We start from the raw sequence: 22,451 nt of genomic DNA on the forward strand, positions 1-22,451 counted from the left end.
CGAAAATGTGCAGTGCTCTTTGAGATCAGGTGATATGCGGTACAGAAGCTCCACAGGGGACTGTGCTGTCTTCATTCCTGTTCACCTTGTACACCTCAGACTCTCAGCACAACTCCAGGTCATGCCACCTACAGAAATACTCTGACAGTTCTGCAGTGGTTGGATGTATTAGTGATGGGCAGGGCGAGGAGTGCAGAGCGCTAGTGGATGATTTTGTAGAGTGGTCTAACAGGAATCCTCTGTTTCTGAATGTTAATAGCTCAGAGGAGAGATGGTGATCAATTTAAGAAGGAAACAGACAGTTACACGACCCATGTCTATCCTGGGACAGGATGTTAATGTGGAGGAGTACAAGTACCCGGGCACCTGCATTGACAAAAAGCTCAACTGGAAAGTCAACACAGACTGTTCAGGCTCTGTTTTACTAAGGAAGCTGAGATCCTTCAATGTGTGCAGCAAAATCTTGGAGATTTTTTCTCACTCAGTTGTGGTGAGCACAGCGTGCTTTTCTGTGGTCTGCTGGATGAGAAGCATCAGAGCTGGTGACACGAATAGACTGTATAACTGTTTAGGAAAGCTGGCTCTGTTATTGTCTGCAACCCAGAATACTTTTGAAGCTAAAATCACAGAAAAATCCTAACCACCCTCTGCACCACTCACTAGACAGGCAACAGAGCGACATCCTTAACCGAATGATTCAGCTGCCAGAAAGACACATATAGGAAAACTTTCATACAACACATTATTGTTATTATTATTATTAGTAGTAGTATTATTATTATTATTGTTGCTGATCAACTGGCCCTGCAACAGACTGGCTACCTGTCCCGGGTGTACCCCGCCTCTCGCCCTGTGAATTTCAACTGTTGTAACAAAAGAATTTCCCAAATATGGGATAACCTATTTCTCATCTCATTTATAGAAGTGCGTGTACACTTCCACACACCAATTAAAACATATATAAGACATTTACCTCCTAGATTAGCTCATGTTAATAAGTGAGTATATAAGTGAGTGATATTACATGAAAAAATCTAAGACCATCTTGTGATTCACTCTCTACACCAGGGCTGACAAATTCATTTTACTTCATGTCAGCCCAGTTTGATCTTAAGTAGGCTTGGACTACCAAAACCTTTGCATAATAACATATGAAAAAACAAACACCCCAGTTAATTTCTCTACAAAACACTTTGAAAACATTTTTTTAAGTCGCATTTAACCAGCCATCGCTTTACAAAAAAGGTGAAAAGTCTGACATTTCTTAAGAAAAGTAAGTCTGACATGGTCATTACACTATCATTGCATGTGCATTACAATTTAAAGATCACAGTGAGGCTATAAACTCACAAAACCTCCACATGTGGTAGGACAACCTCCACATGTGGAGTTTTTGTGGGCAAATAAAAGTTTTTTGTGAGTGTTTTATGTCTTTATGGTCCAAACAACCTACCGGCATCTAACATTTATAATTTTCTGTACATTTTCACTCTGGTATAATAATGCTGGCATCACACCAGGAACAACAGACATAAGATAAGATAAGATAAGATAAGATAAGATAAGATAAGATAAGATAAGATAAGATAATTCTTTATTGTCATTGCACAGTCATACATAGTACAGTAGTACAATGAAATTGGAAAAACTGTCCTACGTCGGTACTACATATAACACAACACGACACGATATGACACATCACAACGCAACACAAACAACACAACACAGTATATTAACTTAGAAATAAAAAAGAAGAATAAGTGTTATGTGTATTGCACACTGTTATTATTGCACATTAATTATTATTGCACATTAATTATTATTCTTTCATGAAAGAAAAAAACACACTGAGTTATTATTGCACATTAATTATTTTTCTTTCATGAAAGAAAAAAACACACTGAGTTATTAATGACTTCATCACACTTTGCAAAGTCATCCAGTGGGCCAAATTGGACCCTCTAGTGGGCCGCTTCCAGGCCCCAGGCCGTATGTTTGACACCCCTGTTCTTCACCATAACACTGGACAATTGCCAGTGATTACTCATGTATCCAGTACTCTTGAAGTACTATATATTTTGGATTAAAAAGTAATCTCATCGTTGGCTGAATAGAAAGTGCCACACTGTGTTGGTATGGACAGTGAGCTCCACCCTGACATAAATAACAGAAATGCAACATTAAACATTTGCTTTCTTTCTTATTACACCGCTACACGTTTCTCGTTGTCGTTCACCATCTCTGAATTCCGCTGATCTCGAGTACCTAGTGTGTCTCTGCACCCCGAGGCTGCGCAAAGCACACGTAGCCGAGGACGAACCATTCAAAACCTCTGTTTTCCGTGAAGCGTGTCTGTGGAGAGGATTGTCTCTGTCAAACACAAGGCTTTGGTGCAAAGGCGATATTCTACCCCGAGGCATAGAGTGACAGTGTGGGCTGGAAACGAGAACATAATGATCCCAGTTAAGCCCTACTATTTAGAAAAGGATAGCATCGCATAAAACGGCAGAATTATAAATAGCCTGTCAGTGAGGATATTGTGATAGGCTCGTTATAAACTAAACTTTACGCAAAGATACCAGCAGCGACATTTCATCCCGCACGCTGAGCAGGAGGACGAGTATGGAGGAGGGCATGTTTTTTTTTTCTTTCCACCCCACAAGTTTTCATCTGACCTGCCATGGCTCCCATTTAATAACATGGCTCAAAGAAAGCAGGTAGTGAGTGCACGCAGCTCTGTGTAGGCGCGTGTGGAGCTGTCCTTTCAGCACCGCGAGCTTCAGCACCACGGCGAATGACAGCACCCGGCAGCCCACGCGCGTCAAAAAACTCTCTTTCAGGCAGTTCTTTTCATTTAGATTCAAGAGGGGTTCATAATTTATGGCGAGACGCGACCTTACATCGCATTTTCTCAACAGTCCACTGGGTTTGCGTGTGAAGAAATGAGCGCGCGCTCGCTAGCGAGAGTTTCTGTGCGCGCGTAACGTATATGTGTGTAGGCCTGTTGTGCGCGTGCGAGTGTGTGTGTGCGCGTGTGTGTGTGAGGGAGAGAAGATGATGATGAGCATGATGATGATGCTGTGGGAGGCTGTCAAGGTGTCCTCGAATACAGACGTCGTTCAGTGACGTGAGAGGGGTAAGAGGGAGAGAGAGAGAGAAAGAGTGCGCGTGAACGTCGGGGAGGGGGCGTGGTCAAGGGGAATAAGCGGAGGGATGGTGAATTCCGCGAGTCACCATCACGGATCCCCGCTGTCAGTCCTCTCTGTTTGGACCAATAGCCGCGCTGAACGCGGCAGGCTCACCCTCCCCACCCCTTCTTCTCAGCCCCGCCCCCCTCCTTGAGCTGTCCTCCTTGTGCACGCGCGTGGTCCTCCCCCCCATCCCCCTCACCGGCACCACCACCATCACCACCCCCCCCTCCCACTACCACTAGGTCGAGTCGAGGAGGAGGAGGAGGAGGAAGAGGAGGAGGAGGAGGGATGAGGCGCGCGGCGGAGGGGAAATGGCTGCCGAAAACAAGCCGGAAGGTAAGAGAGAAATAACGGTTTTTATTTAAGGTGCCGGAGTCCCGCTCTTCGGGTTTCATGCGAGGCTATGAAGGGACGGAGGGATAGAGGAGGGCAGAGATAGCGGCGGGGCTTTCCCTCTCCTCTAGCCCGTCCCGAAAACACCGAGGCTGGTGCTGAACCAGCGACTGTGTGGAGCACGGTTAACCGAAAGCAAATAAATAACAGGAGGAGAGTTGTCCTGTCGGTGGGCTCTGGCTGATTCGGATACGGTAGTTTTTCACCGTCCGATGCTTGCCAGCGTTTCCCCCCTCGAGTAGCTGGCTTATGAATGCTTTTTAAGCATTTAGCATTAAGGGGATGGAGGATGAGAGGAAAAGAGAAGAGTGGTTCACGCTGAAGGAATTCAGATGCTGCTCTGTGTGTGTGTGTCCATGTCTCTGTTTAAGCATAAAGTAGACCACTGAATTGCTAATTTCTTTCCTGACAGGCACGCAACCTCCCCGACCAGCTGTGTATTTATTTAATCACAATCGGTGTGTGTTTCGGTGTGTGTGCGTGTGTGTGTTTCTGTTTTGTTCCTTCAGTGTTAATGTGTCCTTATGGTTGCTAAGGCGCTGAAGGTGAGAATTTGGCTGCATATAGGTTTGGGAGGGGTTGGTGTGTATGTGTGTCAGTTTTAGGTCATAATGATTCCAGTCCCCCCTCCCCCCCATTTCTGGTCGTTGTTTGTTTGTGTTTTTACTCCCTTAACTAAACTCTTGAGGTCGTTATCATCTCTCACACACAGTCACCATGTCGTTCAGACTACTATTTATTCATTCATGAATTATTTAAGGCTTGCAATGTTATCTCTGTGTCAACTTGTGAGTTCTTTACTCGTGGTGTCTGACATTTCTTTATAAATACCCCCTGGTTGTTACTCTGTTCACAGCGCCTCTTTCTTTTTGTGTCTTTAAAGCACTGCTGATGCCACGAAGGGTTAAATTTACAAAAGAGGGCAGCAAACTTAGCAGCAGACTGTGTTGTAAATGATCAGTGGCTCTCTAAATGGGGTCTGACCCCCTCAGGTGTCCCAAATTAATTTACAGTAGATCATAAAATTGTGTTGTATCATTAAAAAGTGGATATATACACAGATGGGGGACCATTTATGCCAATAAAACAAGCATATTGTGTACATTACTCCCTCCCTTTGTGTTGGCCCAATATAAACCCTGATACGGTTGTAACACATCCTGTCAATCTGTCATGAAATCAGTCATTTCTCTCAGTGTCTAACAGACAGTTCTTGCTGTTGCATTCCTTTCATTGTCAGCGTGCTCTGAAAAGTGATGCTACACCTAAACTATCTAAATTGTTTTTAGTTTTTGTGAGGCAGTCCTGGGAATATCTTCTCCCTTGTCACAGTTCCTTAGCAATTAAAATAAATAAATAACTTTAATTAATGGAAAGCTCTTTTTTGGGGGGGTGGTTCAAATCATCAAAAGTGTAGTAAAATTGTCTGGGAGAGCTTTCAGCACTCTCTCCACTAGGGAGCAACACTGAGCAAGATTTCTCAAAGGGGCAATTTTTGGCAACACTTGAACTACCGTCATGCATTTCTGCAGTACATCATGTGTACAGCACTTAAAGTCAGGCACGCATATACATACATGCATGTGTGCAAGTAAGCATGCAGAGTGTTGCCAAAGGCGAAAGGAAGGCCGTGGGTTGAGAGTCCCGTTGCGTGAAAAGACTAGAACTGTTGATGAGACAAAAGGCCCATGGGCAGATCAGCAGGCAGTGTACCACATAAATATTAAACCTTCCCCCCTGCCCACACTGTACCATACCTACTCACGCAAACAGATTCACAGTGTGTTGGAGTTTTATCCATTGCCCCTTCAGTGTTGCGTGTAGTCTGGGTATAATGATTTAAAAGCCTGAGCCTTGCTGAATGAAAGCCAAATGAATTGTGGTGACGAAGGCAGGAGACAGCCTTCCACTCTTCCCCCTGCCTGGCAGATGTGGATGGCACCAGTGGGCATCAGAACAACATCCACCATATAGCCTGGAAGACCATCTCCCTCTGTGCTGGTTGGTCTACTTTGTATCATAGCAACAGTGGTCAGGGAAACAGAGAAATGATGAGAGTGAAGAGAAACTAAAGCTGGGAACAAGTTAGTCACACACACAGAGGCAGTGTATCTTCTGTGGCCAATCGATCAGGGGACACGATGGATGCAAGTTAGTGGATCAGAAAATGGATCAGCCCACATGCATATCACTTGGAGTTTTGTTTCTGGGCTTTAGAGGAGAAAGATTGAGGTGAGGTGTACGACTGCCAAGGAAACCAAAGCCTGAAGTGTCTCCTAAATATGTCCCTGGTTTTTTTTTCTTCTTCTTCTTCTTTTTCTCTTTTTGTAGGACTGAAGAAGATAAGAAATCCAGAGCGAATGGTCAGGATTGCTGTTGGCTACACTGGACACACCCCTCCCAAGAGTGACGACACTGACGCCAACAGTAAGAGTCACACAAACACTCTTGGCGCAGTTTGTGTGTGCATGTCTGTCTGTGAGGGTGTTTAAGTGCCACCCGCACATTTGTCTGTAGCACGGGGTGACTCTGGGAGCAAGCATAAAAGCCTTCTGGCAGAATGATGCGATGCGGGAACTGAGGTCTCCTCCTCATCTGCTCTGTAACTGATCACACTTACGCATACGTACGAACACACACACACACACACACACACACTATCTCTATTTCTCACTGCTGAGACGTCACTCCAATTCAGCCCTGTTACACATCATGTTTATTCATGCATGCCAGTACAGTATTAGTGGGCACACGCACACACTCCTGCACATAGCCATACAGAAGGCAGGGCTTACTTTGGCTGTCAGTAGTTTATTGTCACACCTAATCTGTACACATGGCATTATGTATCTATAATCCTCAATGGGCCTTGTTAAACTAGAAGTGAGATGGAGTGTGTAATCTGGGGTCGGTGCATGGCCGCGGATGTGTGTGAGTGTGTAGCAAGCATGTGTGCGATTGCTGTTGTCTGTTAGACAGACTATAAAGGCAATGATTGCTTTGATTGGCTATTGATTCCAGAGGACATGGAGCAAATGCATGTGTGTGCCTCTGTGTGCATGTGTGTTAGAGGGACAAATTGGAGGAAAATAAACAGATGCGAGGAGGAGCAGACGGACATTTAGTGAAGTGATGGTTAGCAGTGGAGGGGGTTAGGAGTGTGGTGGTTGTGGCAATGGTATTGGGGGACATATTTAAACACCACCCACCCCAACAACAACCCTCTCCACTTCAACCCCTTTTTCATTTCTGCACCAGACCATGCTGAACAGGGAATGAAAGCTGGACTGAATAGAATAGAATAGAATAGAATAGAATAGAATAGAATAGAATAGAATAGAGGGTTCTATTTCTGATGACTGTTTAATAAAAACCAAGGCTTCCCGAGCCTATCCCTGTCTCCTATCTGTTCTCACGTCCCAGCTGGAGGATTACTGGAGGAAAAGTTTATCAGCAGAATGATAAAATTAGCATGCACGCCCATCTCTCTATCCCTTCCCCCCTCCGCCCCCTGCTCTCCCTCTTTTTCTCGTCTCTCCTTCCCTCTTCCTGCACTCTCACTCATCCCATGCCCCCCACCCCCCAAACCATCTTCTCCGTGCCCTGGCTCTCCCCGCTGCCCTCCTCTCACCCTCCTCTCTCCCATCCCTCTATCTAGCTGCTGTGCAATGAGCCTTTCTTTCTGTCACATTAATTTCATCCCGAAAAGGGGGAAAATGTGAAAATTTCCCCTGACGCCTCCTAATATCAGTAGGGGGAGAGTTAAGAGTTGCATTTGGAGCGTTTTTCTCTCTCTTTACTGAGGAGAGTTTTATAATTAACTGACAGCCATCTCACAAGGGCATTGGCTTGTTTCTGTGTTAAATATGGAGATGACAGTTTTATGAGGTAAAATATTCATCAGTCGGAGGCCGCTCTTCTGTGTGATTCCAGTCTAAATGGTGGCATTTGATAGCGTACCCAGAGCAATGTTTCACTTTGGTCGAACATTTTCGCTCTTTAGCTCACATACCTCTATATGACTTAATGAGCCATCAGTTTCACATTAGCATTCAGGCATTGTCACTCTTTTGGACTCGTTTTTACTAGATTAGCAAGTGAGTGAGTGATCTGTGTACACCCAGAATTTGTGGCATGCTGCTGAGGGACTCGCACGAAGCAATGCAGGTATTGAAAGTGTTTTATGATTTTAAATACAAATGTAAATGCGAACAGCGTCGGATTTTCATATTTAGATGTGCATTCCTTGGGTCCCAGGATGCTTCATTTTCCTGGGTAGCCAGAAAACAAAAGAGAAGTTTTGCCCCATGTCACACAATAGTACGGCTCCACCGAGAGTCATTTGGAGCAGATGGAAAGGACGATTGCAACAGCACTGAGGCTGAATCTTTTCAAAACAGGGACGCATTCTCTGGTTCAGGATTGTTAGAAATACAAGATACAACTCTTTGGGGTGTAAAAGCTCATCAGCATTCAACAAATCTGCAAAGTTGGTCCTCCGTTCCTCGTCAGCAGGGAGAGTAAATGTGAGGACAGGTTAAGATGATGGTTGTGTCCATGAAGGTGTGCTTTGAAAGGGGTTTGGGTGCCAAGGTCACTGGTTTAAAAACAAAAAAGAAGAAGTCACTCTGGGACAAATACTGTGATGTGTGTTCTTTGATCAGCAGGCACTGCCGTATGTGTCTGTTTGTATGTATGAGCATGCATATGTGTATGCGTGCGTGCGTGTTTGTGTGTGTATGTGTGCCTGCGCATGTGCAACGGGCTTGTTTGATGTGGTGGTTCTGGTACATTTCAAAGGCGAGGCTCTGATGAGAATTCTTCAGAACAGCAGAGGAAGGGAGGGGGTTATAGCCAGGAGGGGTGGGGTCTAAACGCTGATTGGCATTCATAGCAGAGAGGCTGGAGTGCTGCTAAAAAAGAAATTAGGCTTTAACTAAGCTGCACCATTCAGCTGTTTAACTAAGCTGCTGCACAGTTCAGCTGTTTGAAATTCTGTCTTCTCAGGCCTTCTATTAATAAATGCATAATTGATTAGGGGGAGCATACGTGCCTGAACACACTTCCTACTGACACAAACACACACACATGCTCAGATAGCTACTTACACGAGCACACACACACACTCACATACACACACACACACACACACACATATAGCCCCTTCCCCTGTCCTGCTAAAGCAATTCTTCTTCTTCTTCTTTGCATCTTTGTGTTAGCTTGTTCCAGTCTCCAAATTTCTTTTTTTTTTCTTCATTAACACCATCTTTCTGGCTCCTTGTCATCCTGCCTCTCTCTGTCTCCCATTCTGACCCTCCCACCTTACCTATCTGTCTTTTTCTCTTGCTCTGTCATCTTCCCTCAGGTAGAGTATAATTCCTATCTTCCCAGGGGAGTCATGAATGGACGCCCTCTACTCAAATGCTTATCAATAACCTTTGAGTGCTTGCTCGCTTTGACTTCTGAGAAGCACACCCGTTGGGAACACACTCACAAACACATAACAGGGGGTCTGTCTTTGTGTGGACACACTGGTGAGGTGGTATTTTCCTGAGGCTGAGGCTTGGTGGATTTTATTTTATTTATTTTATTTTTTGTTACCTTCCCTGCACCTATTCGATATTTTGGTGATTCTCCACACACAGCAGTAGGAGGAGAAGCACAGTAGGGGTAGTTTCACTGGTAATTCAACACCAACAATCAGCTTTGCTGTCAAGTATGACTATATTTCTGCCGTGGCGATCTCATATAGCGCCCTCCACAACATTAATTATACTGTATACTGCATAAGGTATAACTGTCCGTGGCTCTCAGCCCCTTGGTTTCTCTGCTAATTACTTAAATGTTTGAAAACGGGCCACAATTATATTGTTATGTAAAAAAAAAAAAAAAAAAGCAGAGCAATTTTCTAAAAAAAGCTTGGCCCTGTAGTTTTTAGAAAACATTAGTCAGGAGAAAACTGTGAACATTTGGGGGCTATTTTTGCTCAGAAAAACAATGTATGTGGGACTGACTCAAAATAAACTACTGTGTCTATTTTGAATTTGGTAAAGATTCATCAGCCTAACACAGATATAGCCTGATATTCACCTCGCTGACTGCCATCCGCCAATCAGCAAAGAAGGTAGCATTCATAATTCCTTTAAAAAAGGCACTGGGGTTTAGAAGCTTTTATTTCTGAATTTTCACTCATGTAAGGGTAGTGTGAAGAAGTTCTTCACAAAATGGATGATGAATAAATAAAGAGACAACAAAAGTAACCTGCAATGGGGGTTTTTGTCGAGAGTTTTTACACATTTTCTCAAAGAGGTTGTAACCAGAGGCGAAGAAAAATTGCTAGCATTTTAATAAAGTTCAATTTTAGCACCTTTTAACTAGTAAATGCCAGTTCTTACAATCACAGAGTATAGTAAACTTAACTTCAAAACTTACTGTTTCAGTTTATTGATACCGTCACAATTTGGGCATATTAGTAATGAGTATATTCAATATTGATAAGTTAGAATTTATTGTGAAATTAAAATAATGCAGTGGTTTTATTGTAATGACTAGCTGTTGGTTAGTGAACCCTTCAGGGACCTATATGCCAAGTGTGGTTGCTCATGTCCTGACTGTGTAGGAGTTTGCAGACAGACAGGCAGAGATTATGTGTAAATTTCAATAGTGGGCATTTTGTTTATCGAGTGTTTAGTAACAACAAGGAAATACCGAGATTTCTATTGAACAGATTAACACAGACGCATTACCCTATGTGTCTGTACATGGTCTGATCCTGCTTACTCGCACGTCACCCTGCCTCCTGTACAAGAATATTAGTTAAATCACAGGGAGAGCTATTCTGGGTTTCTCCACCTCATTACCAAACTGTCTGTGTAACACTGTGGGAAAAGCATTGCTTTTAATGGGGATAAGTAATGCCCCTGTGATTAGCCGTGATTGTTATCAACCCCAAATGCACTGATAATGTATGATAATGGATTCTTCTTTATCTAAATCTGTTTGTGGGTGGGCCCCAGGTGCATCTTCACTTGCTGTCCAAAAGTAACCCGGCCGCAACTCCCTCTGCACGCTTAGCTATTGTTAACTCGATTACCTTGATTGGAGAAATTCTGTACTCCTTTAATGTGTAGCGCTTTGAATCACACATAGATAATAAGCTATATTAAGGCCCAGTCACATAAAGATGATGTGGAAATATTAAACCCAACTTCATCTGTTTCTCTTGGTTTATTTCTCTTGGCGTAATTTCAAGGTCATTCAGACTTCCTTGCAGACATCTATTTCCACTGCTATGCCAAAAATATTCCTGATAAATCTCAAATATCCCGCTCAAGTACAAGATGGACAGAACACGTCTGTCACATCAAACCTTTAAAATTGTACTTATAATTTTAACTCATAATTTTCCTTTGCCTTATCCAAGAATTCTGCTATTCTGCTCAAGGTGTCTTTGTGTCTAATGTGCAATTAGTCCTCTCTTTCTATTCGTCTGTCATTTATCCTGTTTAATCTCCTTCTTTATTTCTTCCCTACCTCAGATGAGCCCGGCCAGTTGAAGATTTACCTTCCTAAGAAGCTGCTAGAGTGTCTACCCAAATGTTCCTCTCTGCCCAAGGAGCGCCATCGCTGGAACACCAACGAGGTGAGAATGAGACACACTCAAGAGGGAAATATCTGTGACAGAAAGATGAACAGTGTTTTTGTTTTTTTCCTGGCTGGTGACTCATCTCTAACTAATGTCACATTGAGAAATGAAGAGGAGGTAAACAAACACAATGGCAGCTTTTCATTATGGGATCCTAAAACTGTGACACTGGGAAGTAACAAAAAAAAAAACCCCAAAAAACAACCATCAGCAACCTGAACTCACAGCGAAAATCTTACAGAGTATAGATTCCATTTGGCATGTTGCTGTCTGTTTTTCTTTGTAACCCAAAACCATTCTGGGGTAGGGCATAGGAAACAGGGGATTTGAGGTCTGAAACAATAAGGCTTATAGGCTGAAAAACAAGGAATGAGGGTACAGATATGATTGTTTCTAGTGCTGCGTTTTACTAAGTTCAAAGAAGGCCTGGTCAGTAAGATACATTTTTTTGCTATGGAACCAGAGAAAGTTGATAAAACTGTTGCACGTTTTTGGCTCCAAAGCAAACACATAGCTACCATTCATTCATAAAGAGCGGAGATCGCTTTGCTCTAGGCCAAAATTAGCATCATCTTTGCTGCGTGAACAATAGATAACTTAGCCAAGTTGTAGAGTGTAAAATTGGGTCAAATTAGGTTCGGGACAGCTATTTACTCGGGGCCAAGGATAACCCTGAGATGAACGTTTTGGGCGTGCGAAAAGCTTTTCAGAGTTGCATGTTGTTTCCAGACTTAAGCTGTTAGCTTAGAAAAGTGTCTGATGGGTGGAAATGGTTGCAGGCATTTATCGTCAATACCTCCTTGTTTATGCATCACACAGCCCCTCCACTGGTGGTTTCCTCCATCCATTGTGATGTGGTTGGCCTCTGCTGAGACATTTTCTCCATGTGCAGACTGTGCACTCCATTATGGATGTGTGTTTGTGTTATTGATTACCAAGTCCAGCATTATTATGCAATGCAAAGCTGATTTGGCCTGTGGTTTTTCTCTCAGGAAAGTCATTACATTTTTCATGCAATCCATCTCAATGAAGGTCATACTGGGAGTTAAGCACGGTGCCTACTGAACAGTGTGTTCGTATGAATAAGCAGTGTGCATGTGCGGTGTGTGTGTGTGTTTGTGGTGTGTTTCAGAGCAACGTGACTGCTACCGGTTAGGGACTTCCACACATCAGCCAACCACAAGCAATTGTGGACAATGCTCTGAATTAGACGAGCACACCTTGTTTCTGCCCCTTTTCCTGGCCCTACTCCCTTCTTGTCTCCCTAAGTCTCCCTTCCAACTCTTCTCTCTCCATCTCTTTCTGTCTCTACACCCCCAGTACCACTGCCCCCCTTCACACACACACCACTCCCCATGCCCCTCTCTCCCTCTCTGATGAGGAGGTACAGGCTCAGTTCAGGGGGAGGTTGGTTGTCCCTCAGCGGATTTCTTCAAAGCTCCTCTTCCACCCAGGCATAAAGTTTTCCGCATACTTAAACACTCCATTGTGTCTGCTGCTCCTCTTGCTTAGTGCTTTCTTAGTGGGAGACGTGTATGCTCACTGTGCGTTTAGTGCATGTATGTATTTCAGCCTGTGCATCCGGCGTAAGGAACCCTAGATTATTGCCATTGATTATTTTGAAGCTGCTGCGACAGAAGAATTGATTTTTTTTTCCCTGTCTGTTGACTTTTTTTAATCTGTCTGAATTGCAGACATTCAAAGAAATCTGCCAGTTTTTGTCATCAGCGTATAGGATATTAAATTAGCATTGTCCTGAAATTTTATCTGCGTGTACTGTTGAATGTCCACAATAGATTGTAATGCAAAACATTTTTAGATGCGGGGTTTCTGGACCAATCAGCTGTCAAGCCAGTTGTTAAATTTGGAGATTTTATTTACTTGGGCACATCTCTTCAATATTTGTATGCGTGTGTGTGTGTAATTACTTAGTGTGTAGATCCATTTGTGTGTGTTTCTATATAATTCTTTGTTTCCATACGTCTGTACATAAGCAAATCAAGAATTGGCTTTGAGTGTCCTCATCGTCAGTGGCTTTTGGGTTTTTACATGCTGTTTATAAAAGCCATGGAGAATCAGGATTATCCTTAGTATGTGTGTGTGTGTGCGTGCATGTGTGTGTGTGTGTGTGTGTGTGTGTGTGTGTGTGAGGCTACGAAAGACGAGCGCGATAGATAAAGAGATTAAGACTTCGTTTGAGCGAGAATGCCTCTTATTAAGTCAGATTCAATCTTTACATGTCTTCATCTGATACGTCCTTAGTCTCACCTTTTTCTTGGCATGTGCATGTCTTTGCAAGTGTGTGTGTGTGTGGCTGTGTGTGCGTTTGTTTCCCTGTGCGCAAAAGGATCTCTGTTTTGTCACGCATGGCTCCCCCTGACACCTTGGTCTCCCACAAGCACTGAGCTGTGACCCCATACATTTTTTACCCGGCCCGTTCCTCCTGCTCTCTGTCCTTTCCTCTCTTCCTTCCCTTCCCTCTCTTTCCTCTCTCTCTCTCTCTCTCGCTCTCTCTCTCTCCCTCTTTTGTGTATCTACTGATGTGTGAAATTATTCTGGGATGGAGGGATGGATTCCTCCCTGAAGGGCTGAGCGGAGGCGTGAGCCTTTTGTTCAATAATAGATTGGGGGTGTATGTGTATCTGTCCATGGTAATAGACTATGGACTAGTTTTAGATAACAAACCACACTCAGGTGGGCAGACTGATGGTGGAGCCTGTGTTATCTATCCATCTGGAATTACTCGTTGTTTGGTTTCAGCAAATTCTTCGGAGCACCACCACGAGGAGGCTATCAAACTTTTGAAATGTAGACAAAGACCAACTTTAGAGTCTCATCGTGTGACTCAAGCTCATGAAAAGATATGATTACTCTTGTGGGGACCCTTGACATCCTGGCTCGTATATTAAGAAGCCAGACTGAGATGAATACTAAGTTAAAAAATTCTTTTTAAAGCCCCGGTTCAATATGAGACATGCACACACACGCTGTGCAAATGTGCATGTCATTGTGTGGTCTAATGTGCATTTTAAAGGCTTCTACTTCAGAGCTTCTCCCCCACTATGATTCAAATGATGCAACTGTCAAATGTGTTGGTACAGACTTCAGTGCATCACACAGATGACAGTTGCCTGTGCCACAACGCGTCTGCATGTGACTCTGCTCCACATGACGCTCGACTGTACAAGTGGGGAGAAAAAAGCAAATGTGAGAGCGGGTATTATTTTGTCCTTAATGATATGAAACAAAATGCTCTGAAACAGGCAGTGTTTTTGCCGTAATGCGCTGTTCTCATCGTGCAGAGATGTGTACGTAGCTGTGTGGTGTGACGAGAGGCTCATTACCGGCGCTCACACGCCCGTTGTCTGGTTGTGTTGCTGCATGACAATAACGTGATAAGAAGTGGATCAAAAATCATATATGTTCCACACCATCATCTGCCTCCTGTGTGTGGGTGTGTATCTCTTTTTGTGCATAGTTGTTCTCATGGTAACCGATTGTGCATGAGTGTGTGTGTGTGTGTGTGTGTGTGTGTGTGTGTGTGTGTGTGTGTGTGTGTGTGTGTGTGTGCGCGCGCGCAGGCATTTATATTTGTGCTAATTATATGATTGATGATGCATGTGCACCATTCATGATTTTGCGGCACACTTAAGGTGATAGGAGAGGGATTGCAAGTGGTATCAATGAGTTGCCAATCATGTCAACCAGACATGATAATTAAAAAAAATAACAGCAACAACAATAGTAATAGGTAAAGAGCAGACATCTCAGGGAAAACTGTCAGTAACCCACTCACACTCACACATGCGTGCTGTAGTGTCTCAGCTTATGGGAGCTACAATTTCTAGACCAAACAAAGCTTGGGTTGCTGGTGTGTGAGTATGTATGCATGTTTAATTTATTATTAATCCCATTACTGTTGTTTGTGAGCCATTAAACAGATACATTGGATTAAATATGCACATACACAGCACTCCGCTGTTTGTGGAGATATTTCCTGTTTTTCCAATGTGGCTAAAACATGAGGCAGGAGTGCCTGAAAAACAAGTTACACTAGGGGGAGATTGGCAGTTGTCAGTTACTAGACCATGAATCCATTATGGAAACCCTGAGTGATTATTGCAGGCCTCTCTGTTCCATTCAGACTGTGGTGTAGGGAAATAGGTGTTGTGAGTATTACAGCTGTTCATCCCTGCATTCATATTTGTGAATGTGTTGGAATGGTTAGATAAGATTAATTTAAATGTTTGAATAAGCACCAAATAGATCTAATATTTTAATTTGTTATATGCTGTGTGCTTTCATAGTCGAATATTTGCATAAAGATTTGCAGTCATGCGGTGCTCTTGTGGGTGGAAAAAAAATTCACACAGAACTAAAATTTTACAGCTAAACCTAGAGTAAAATCCAAAAGTCCAAATTAAATATACAAGTATTAATTATACATTGATTGGGAAGATCATATAGTAAAAATTAGCAGCTGTCCTAACAGATAAGTTGATTACACAGAGCCGCCTGAGCTCTTTACCATCCCTTCAGTTATTCCTGCAAGCTGCTTTGCAACCCACATTCACCCCAGCTCCTTCTTTTTGTGTCTGAACTGTCTGACCTCCCCACCCCACAGACTTATTCCACCAAATAAAAATTACTGCAGATGACTACAATAGTCTTTATTTAACTAGAATGGTCCCGAGTGGCTGAAAGGTTATAGTTGCAGCTGAAGCTTGATTGGATCAGTTGGAGGCATGGTTATTACATCATAAGCCTTATATGAGCAGGCACGTACCGACTTCCCACCAGGGAGACAGGCGGTGTAGGGAAATATCCTTGAAAACACTTTTACAGTTCAGAAATATATATCCTATCAACACATTATTACACAGTGAGTTTCCCCTTTGTATGCACAATTTAAACATCACAATTTCGATGGTTTGGGCTCTTTCACTCCATGTTACTCTGACTTGGAGCTTCGGGTTTCTGAATAAATTCCCCCTAAACTGTCACACGTAGTAGCAGAGCTGAAATATTTGTCAAAATGTTTTTTAATTAAATTAATTTAAAATATGCAAATGTACACATTTCCACTTTTCATTTAGGTGAGTACCACTCTGAGGATTTTGAACCAATAATTGACCCATTTTGTTGTTATGTAACCATCTCCAGGCCTCAATGTCATCGTTGTCTGGCAACAAAAAAACAAAACAATCATCCATCCATTATTCCATCCATCAATTTCTTCCATTTATCCAATTCCTGGTAGAGGTGGCTCTGGAGCCAATCCCAGCAGATCCATTCTAGCACACTTCTTTTTGCCAGTGGGGATACTCTGCCTGTCCAGTCATACAAGCCACTGGGGTGGCCAGTAAAATACAAAATAGTTTAATTCACTATAACAAAAAAAAGATACTGCTTTTCTGTTAGCCTGTCATCTTGTTTTCTATCCAGGAACAGCTGATGGGAATTATCCTGAACCTTTTGTATAAATCTGGCACGCTTGCATTATACATTATGGTGATATTGACTGATACGTTGTATTAATGCAGCTATTAAATATACAAGTAGTAGTTTAGTCACTATTTAACTTTTTAAACTATTTATTAGTGAAATCGTTCCATGTCAGTGTTGGTGTCTACAGCGTTTGGCAGAGAGCTTATCAGAATGATTAAATGTTGATTCTCTCCCCTCCAGAGAAATGTGTTCTTCTGACAGCTGCACCCACACAATACCACACATGTGTAACTCCAAACCTTTTTTTTTTAATCAGGGACTATTTGTGCAAATCTTAGTCATTTGTTTTGAAATTGTCAGGCACAGTTACAGGCACAGTCCTCAAAAAAAAGCCCAAACTATTCTTCCATTTTCAGATTTGGTGATGCGCAGCTACAGTCCTTATGACCCCATTTTCTTTCCAAAGTTGTGCCCTTGATTTTTGACATTGATGTGCAAACTGCCAAAGTGCAGCACACCCTGGCATGGGTCTTGAAAGTCTAAGTTCTGCTTTTTTTTTTTTTTTTGGCCGTGTCAGAACATAGACAAAAGTATAAGGGTTTTGGAAACTTATAGAAAGTTTTATTTTTAAACAAAATGGGTGTGCTGCTCAAGTATTTGTTAGATAACATGTTGGTGAGAAACTTTATCCGTGTCAGTGTGTGTGTGTGTGTGTCCCAGAGCCTGCCTATGGCTGTAACCTCTCCAGTTGACATTGAGCTCTGTGCTGTTGCCGTTTACCAGAGTAAAGCATAGTTTAATGAGGGGGCAAAGAAGCCAGTACACACACTCGCACATGCACACTCATGCATGCTACATACGTCTACACTCGCAGACATGCACACGCAGGACCAGAGGGGTGTTTCACAGCTCCTTGTGTTTGATTCCCATTCTTTTATTTTTAATCATTCCTCTGTCTTTTGGGTTGAGAAATATTTTATGTTTGGAGAGCGCCAAGTTATAATCACTAATTAGTCCTCCAGGCTCTCTCGCTTCATCCCCCCAACCCCCACCCCACCACCCTCCTATCTCCCCATCTCTCTCTGAGCCAAGCATAGCCCAATTAACACCCAGCGTCACTTTGTGTCTGCTGTGACTTCCATTTTCCACTTCCATATTGTCCTGCTGACCCGACCGGAAAAATTAACCAAAATGTAAAGAAACACAAAGAAGTAATTGCATCCATTCTACTCAAAGATTAATATCCCTGTTGATAAATGTAATTATTCAGCAAGCTTTTGCAAACAGGGACGTGCATGGTAAATTCTGCAAGTTTTAGCCAGGCAGGTATTTTAGCCCACACAAGTTCACAAGAAGACGAGATTAACAGGTCAGGTGTCTGTGGTTGGAGTTAGAACTGTCCCTCCTTTCTTCTTTACATTGTGTGCTGGGAGTGATGGAGTGTAAGGTGGCCAGTGAGTGTGTGGAATTGGTTTTGTGGTGGTGGTTTTGGACTATTTCCCTAAAGAAGAATAAGGGTAGTTTCATTATTCATCATTTTCATTATTGGCATTTAAATATTCAGTTAATTCGTAAAAAGATCGTCTGTCAGTCATTTTCGAGTCATTTGGGTTTAAGAAAAATTAAAAAATTCCAATCACTAACTCAATGGTGTGAGTTGGGGAAAACTCAAACTGGAACCTTTTGTCAGCAGAACTGCCTGTTTACAGGTATTAGAAAGCCAAATTTGATTATCTGAGGAGACACTCATTAATTGGGAAGTAGAGCTACAGCAAAACTTGGGAGTAAAGCAAGAGCAAAAAAAAAAAGGCAAAGGGGACTTCAGTCAGAAATGGAATATCTTCCATTAATGACACAGATGTGCCAACAACATGCTTTTTTAAATTAGAAAACAGAAGTTAGGTATCATAATTTGATGACACCTGAAGCTTCCTGATAGGACCACAGCAGCTAATCTAGTGAAGCTGAGGATGCTGTACTCACACTTCAACATTACACTTTTCGATGAGAGTTGTGATCCTAGATTCATGGATATGGTAATGGAAGGATTGCCAACACTAGATACACACAGAAAACTTCGACTGAGACACCCCTTTCTTTTGACGAGTTGTCTACTTCCGTCCAGGAGCTTACATGTGGCTGAGCATCAGAAATCGATGGACTCCCTGCAGAGTCCTATAAACTGTTTTGGTTTGTGTTAGGAAAAGATTTGTATAAACATTTTAGAGACTTGTTAGACTTTGCAACAATGCTACTCAGCTGCTCCAGGGCAGTTTTGCCAACATTTACACACAAAAAAGAGAGAGATCTAGGTTTGCTTAGAAAGTGGAGTCCGGTTTCTCTCCTTTGCATATATTATAAAATAATTGCAAATTGCAAAATGTCTCTCAAATAGACTGAAGGACTGTTTGATACTTTGGTTTCTATTATCAATAACAATCAGTCATATTACATTCTTGAATGCACAAAAATAGACAATCTGTTTTTGAGTCGTGAAATGACCTATCAAAATGTCAGGGTCTGGATGTACGCCTTTTTTCTATAAATCAAGAAAAACCTTTTGACATAGTGGATCATTTTTATTTGTTTAGGATGCTTGAAGCTTTTAGGTTTGGAATAAAATGCATTTCATGAATTAAGTTGCCCTATTCAAATGCGTCTGTTTTTCTGAAGATACGAGGGGGACTCAGCGGACCAATCCCTGCACAGAGAGGCATTAGGCTAATGTCTGCTATGTTGTATGCTCTCACCATTGAGCCCCTCTTGAACCAATTGCGACAGGGTCTCACGGGGCTAACCTTTGATGCAGATGCCAGTATAGTAGTTAGTTTGTCTGCCAGTCAAAAATGATACTCACATATTGGAACAAAAGTTTTCACTGTGTAAGTGTGCATCCTCTGTGAGAGTTAACTGCCAAAAGTGTGAAGATTTACTGTTAGGAGAGTGGAAAAGCAAACAAGCAGCCATTACTTCCAGCTGGGCTGCAGTGGAGCAGACAGGGGATGAAATGCCTTGGGGTTTTTCTTGGCAATGATGATTTGCAGAGGAAAAACTGGGAGGGTGTAGTGGAGAAAATTAGTGCCCGATTGTTTAGATGAATGTGGGCCCAGTCACTGCTGTCCTATAGCCCCCTATAGGACAGCTGTCCTATAGGGGTTGTGACTAATCTTCTTGAGCCTTCAAATGCACTGGTGCAGGAGATTCAGAAGAGACTGATTAACTTAACTTAACTTACCAGTATGGACATATTAGGAACTTCATCATTCTACCTCTGTGCTAAAGACATGCTAAAGACCACTGGCTTAAGAGTGCTCAAAAGTATATGGGAACATGAGGGAAAAGCCTCTGTTCTGTAGTCCACTTACTCAGTTCCGGATGCTTAGCTCTGCTGGCATACAAAGAATCCTTACAACAGCTGGCTTGACAAAGTTGGAAGGGTTGAGATCAGGAGAGCAGTGTAAAACTGTTGCCATCACCTCTTAAACTGGTTTTGTGCTTTGCCCTTCCTGGTCTCCATGAGCATTTTTTGTAGGCTCCACAGAAACGCAGCCATTGGTTTGAACTCCTTTGCCACCGCTGTCCATCAACGCTGTAGTAGAGGAACATGAAGAAGATGTGCCTCTTCTATCTTTTGAAACACCGCAGCTCACTGATCTTCCTAAAGCCTCAAAGATATATGTATTTCCTGTATGCTGCGGGTATGAAAGCTCTCAACGGAGCTTCATTACTTCTTGTTCCAGTTTTCTTCTCCTATAGGCAGCTGGACAAACCTATAAAGAAGCGCAGTGCGGCTCTCCAGTGGAGAGTGGCACATGGGGGCTGGGGCCACAAACAGACATGTGGCACATATAGACCACATAATAGGAGACCCTGCAAAATCTGTGGGTAACCTGTCCTAGGCTAGTTCCTCTGGCTGGGTATGGACAGGTCTGGGATGACAACATCTATAAACCCAGACAGATAGTGCAGCATAGTGGAGACATATCTAGTCAGTTTTCTTATAGGTCAGGCAAAAACTGGGATTGTGTTAACCAGGAGGAATAAAATGAAAGGAACAGGGTCTACAGATGTTCAACTTATGTTCAAGAGTTTGGTGTCTGCTTAAATCAGAATAGAGTTCACCTACTATAAAATGGTTGCAGACTTGGATCATTTCATCTCTTTTTGGGGGGGGTGAAGGAAATGTTCTGTACACAGTGAATAATGACTTGCGTGGTCTCAGTTTCTTGTGTAATGGTTTACTGTGGGGCGGGGTGAGATTGTGAAAATGTGCAGTTATATTGTGTTTTTCTTTGTATGACTGTAAATAAGGAATTGATTCATTAAAGGCTTTGTTAAAAGTCAAAGGTCTCCTCTGCTCTCTTCTCTTTTCCTCTCTTCTCCTCTCCTCTCCTCCTACCCATCTGGAAGCCCCACATTTTCCTCCTGTTCTATTTTCTCCATGTTGCACAGACCCACTATTTATCTTGCCCACTATAATTTGACACAAAATATTGTTAACTGGAGACACAGAAATATATTAAACAGTGGGAATGTGCGACTGTGAGTGTGGGGGTGTTGTGTATGTGCCTGAGTGCATTTGTGTGTGCTTCTGTGTGTGTGTGTGTGTGTGTGTGTGTGTGTGTGTGTGTGTGTGTGTGTGTGTGTGTGTGTGTGTGTGTGTGTGTGTGCGTGCCTTTGAGTTTTAACTTCCTGTTAGATTCCAAACCCGACCAAGTACTGAATGACCCACAGTGTCTGCTGTAATAAGAAGCTGGGCTGTGCAGTGGAGACAATATTTTTTGTATCTTTAAATGTCCCCACATAAAACCTCTGTAATATCTGATTCTTGTGTAAATTAGATTGAATTCATTGGAGACAGATAAAGCATATAAATGTGTATGTGTGTTCATGTGCGTGCACAGACAGCTGGTCCTTCTGCTCCTATTTTGAGAACTGTATCTGTAGAGTTTTGTCTAGATAACTTTATTTAACTTTCATAACTATGTGCTTTGCTGGGCCTTGAGAAGTCAAATACTGCATATGTTAAAGACAATTTGCCTTTTGTATATTGCCAAATAACTGTGACTTACACATGACATTAGAGTACAAATTAGGAACAACAAGTGTTGGAAGGCTTTCTTTTGTACAGAGGTTTTTCTTAAGCATCTTCTCTTTTTGACTTAGTTGCTGGAGCTTAGGGACTTGTAGAGAATATGCCTGGTTCAGGAATTCTGAAGTCAATGCATATTTCATACTCTCTGCTCATGTTTACAAAGGTAGGTTTCAGTCTAACATACTCTTAGCTTTGATGTAAATAGTGCTGCAAAGTCCAACAATGCATAAATAATAAAACAAATAAATAAATCATATAAAGATATGTGTAAATCTTGTACACTTGTTTAGTCAATGTATGGGTGTAGATTCATATCTATATGCTCTGCTGATCTGAAACGCAGCTTACTTTTACTCATGCCCAACTCGGTTGCAGTCTCCAGTTGCAAAGTATTTATTTAGCAATATTGTCTGTAAATTTATATGACGAATATACACTGAGCATATCGATGGACATCTGGGTCTGCATGAGTTTTACGTGAGTCATCAGAGAGATTCTTATATTGACATTTCACACTGCTTTATCACTGTATAAGGATTATGGAGTTGTCTACTCAGCAGTAATCAACAAGAGCTGTGTAACCAGTGTGAAAACAAAATATGTCTGTGGAATTGTATCCTACATCAGATTTCTCAGCTGTACATCTATGAAGTGAATTGGATTGAGATCTGGTGACTGT

General features: G+C 42.4%; 1 protein-coding gene across 2 annotated transcripts in view; it reads left to right on the forward strand.

Annotated features, from left to right (window-relative positions):
* The first annotated feature begins 3,455 nt into the window (after window positions 1-3,455).
* LOC116326471 (calmodulin-binding transcription activator 1-like) overlaps window positions 3,456-22,451 on the forward strand; it is a 54,459-nt gene continuing 35,463 nt past the window's right edge. For both annotated transcript variants that reach the window (XM_031747792.2, XM_039611771.1), the window contains exons 1-3: window positions 3,456-3,527; window positions 5,916-6,011; window positions 11,123-11,226. In XM_031747792.2, the coding sequence (XP_031603652.1) occupies window positions 3,503-3,527; window positions 5,916-6,011; window positions 11,123-11,226 (225 nt within the window). In that variant the 5' untranslated portion in view covers window positions 3,456-3,502. The remainder of the gene's footprint in view (window positions 3,528-5,915; window positions 6,012-11,122; window positions 11,227-22,451) is intronic.

Source organism: Oreochromis aureus, linkage group 5 (genome assembly GCF_013358895.1).
Source record: "Oreochromis aureus strain Israel breed Guangdong linkage group 5, ZZ_aureus, whole genome shotgun sequence".
NCBI lineage: Eukaryota > Metazoa > Chordata > Actinopteri > Cichliformes > Cichlidae > Oreochromis > Oreochromis aureus.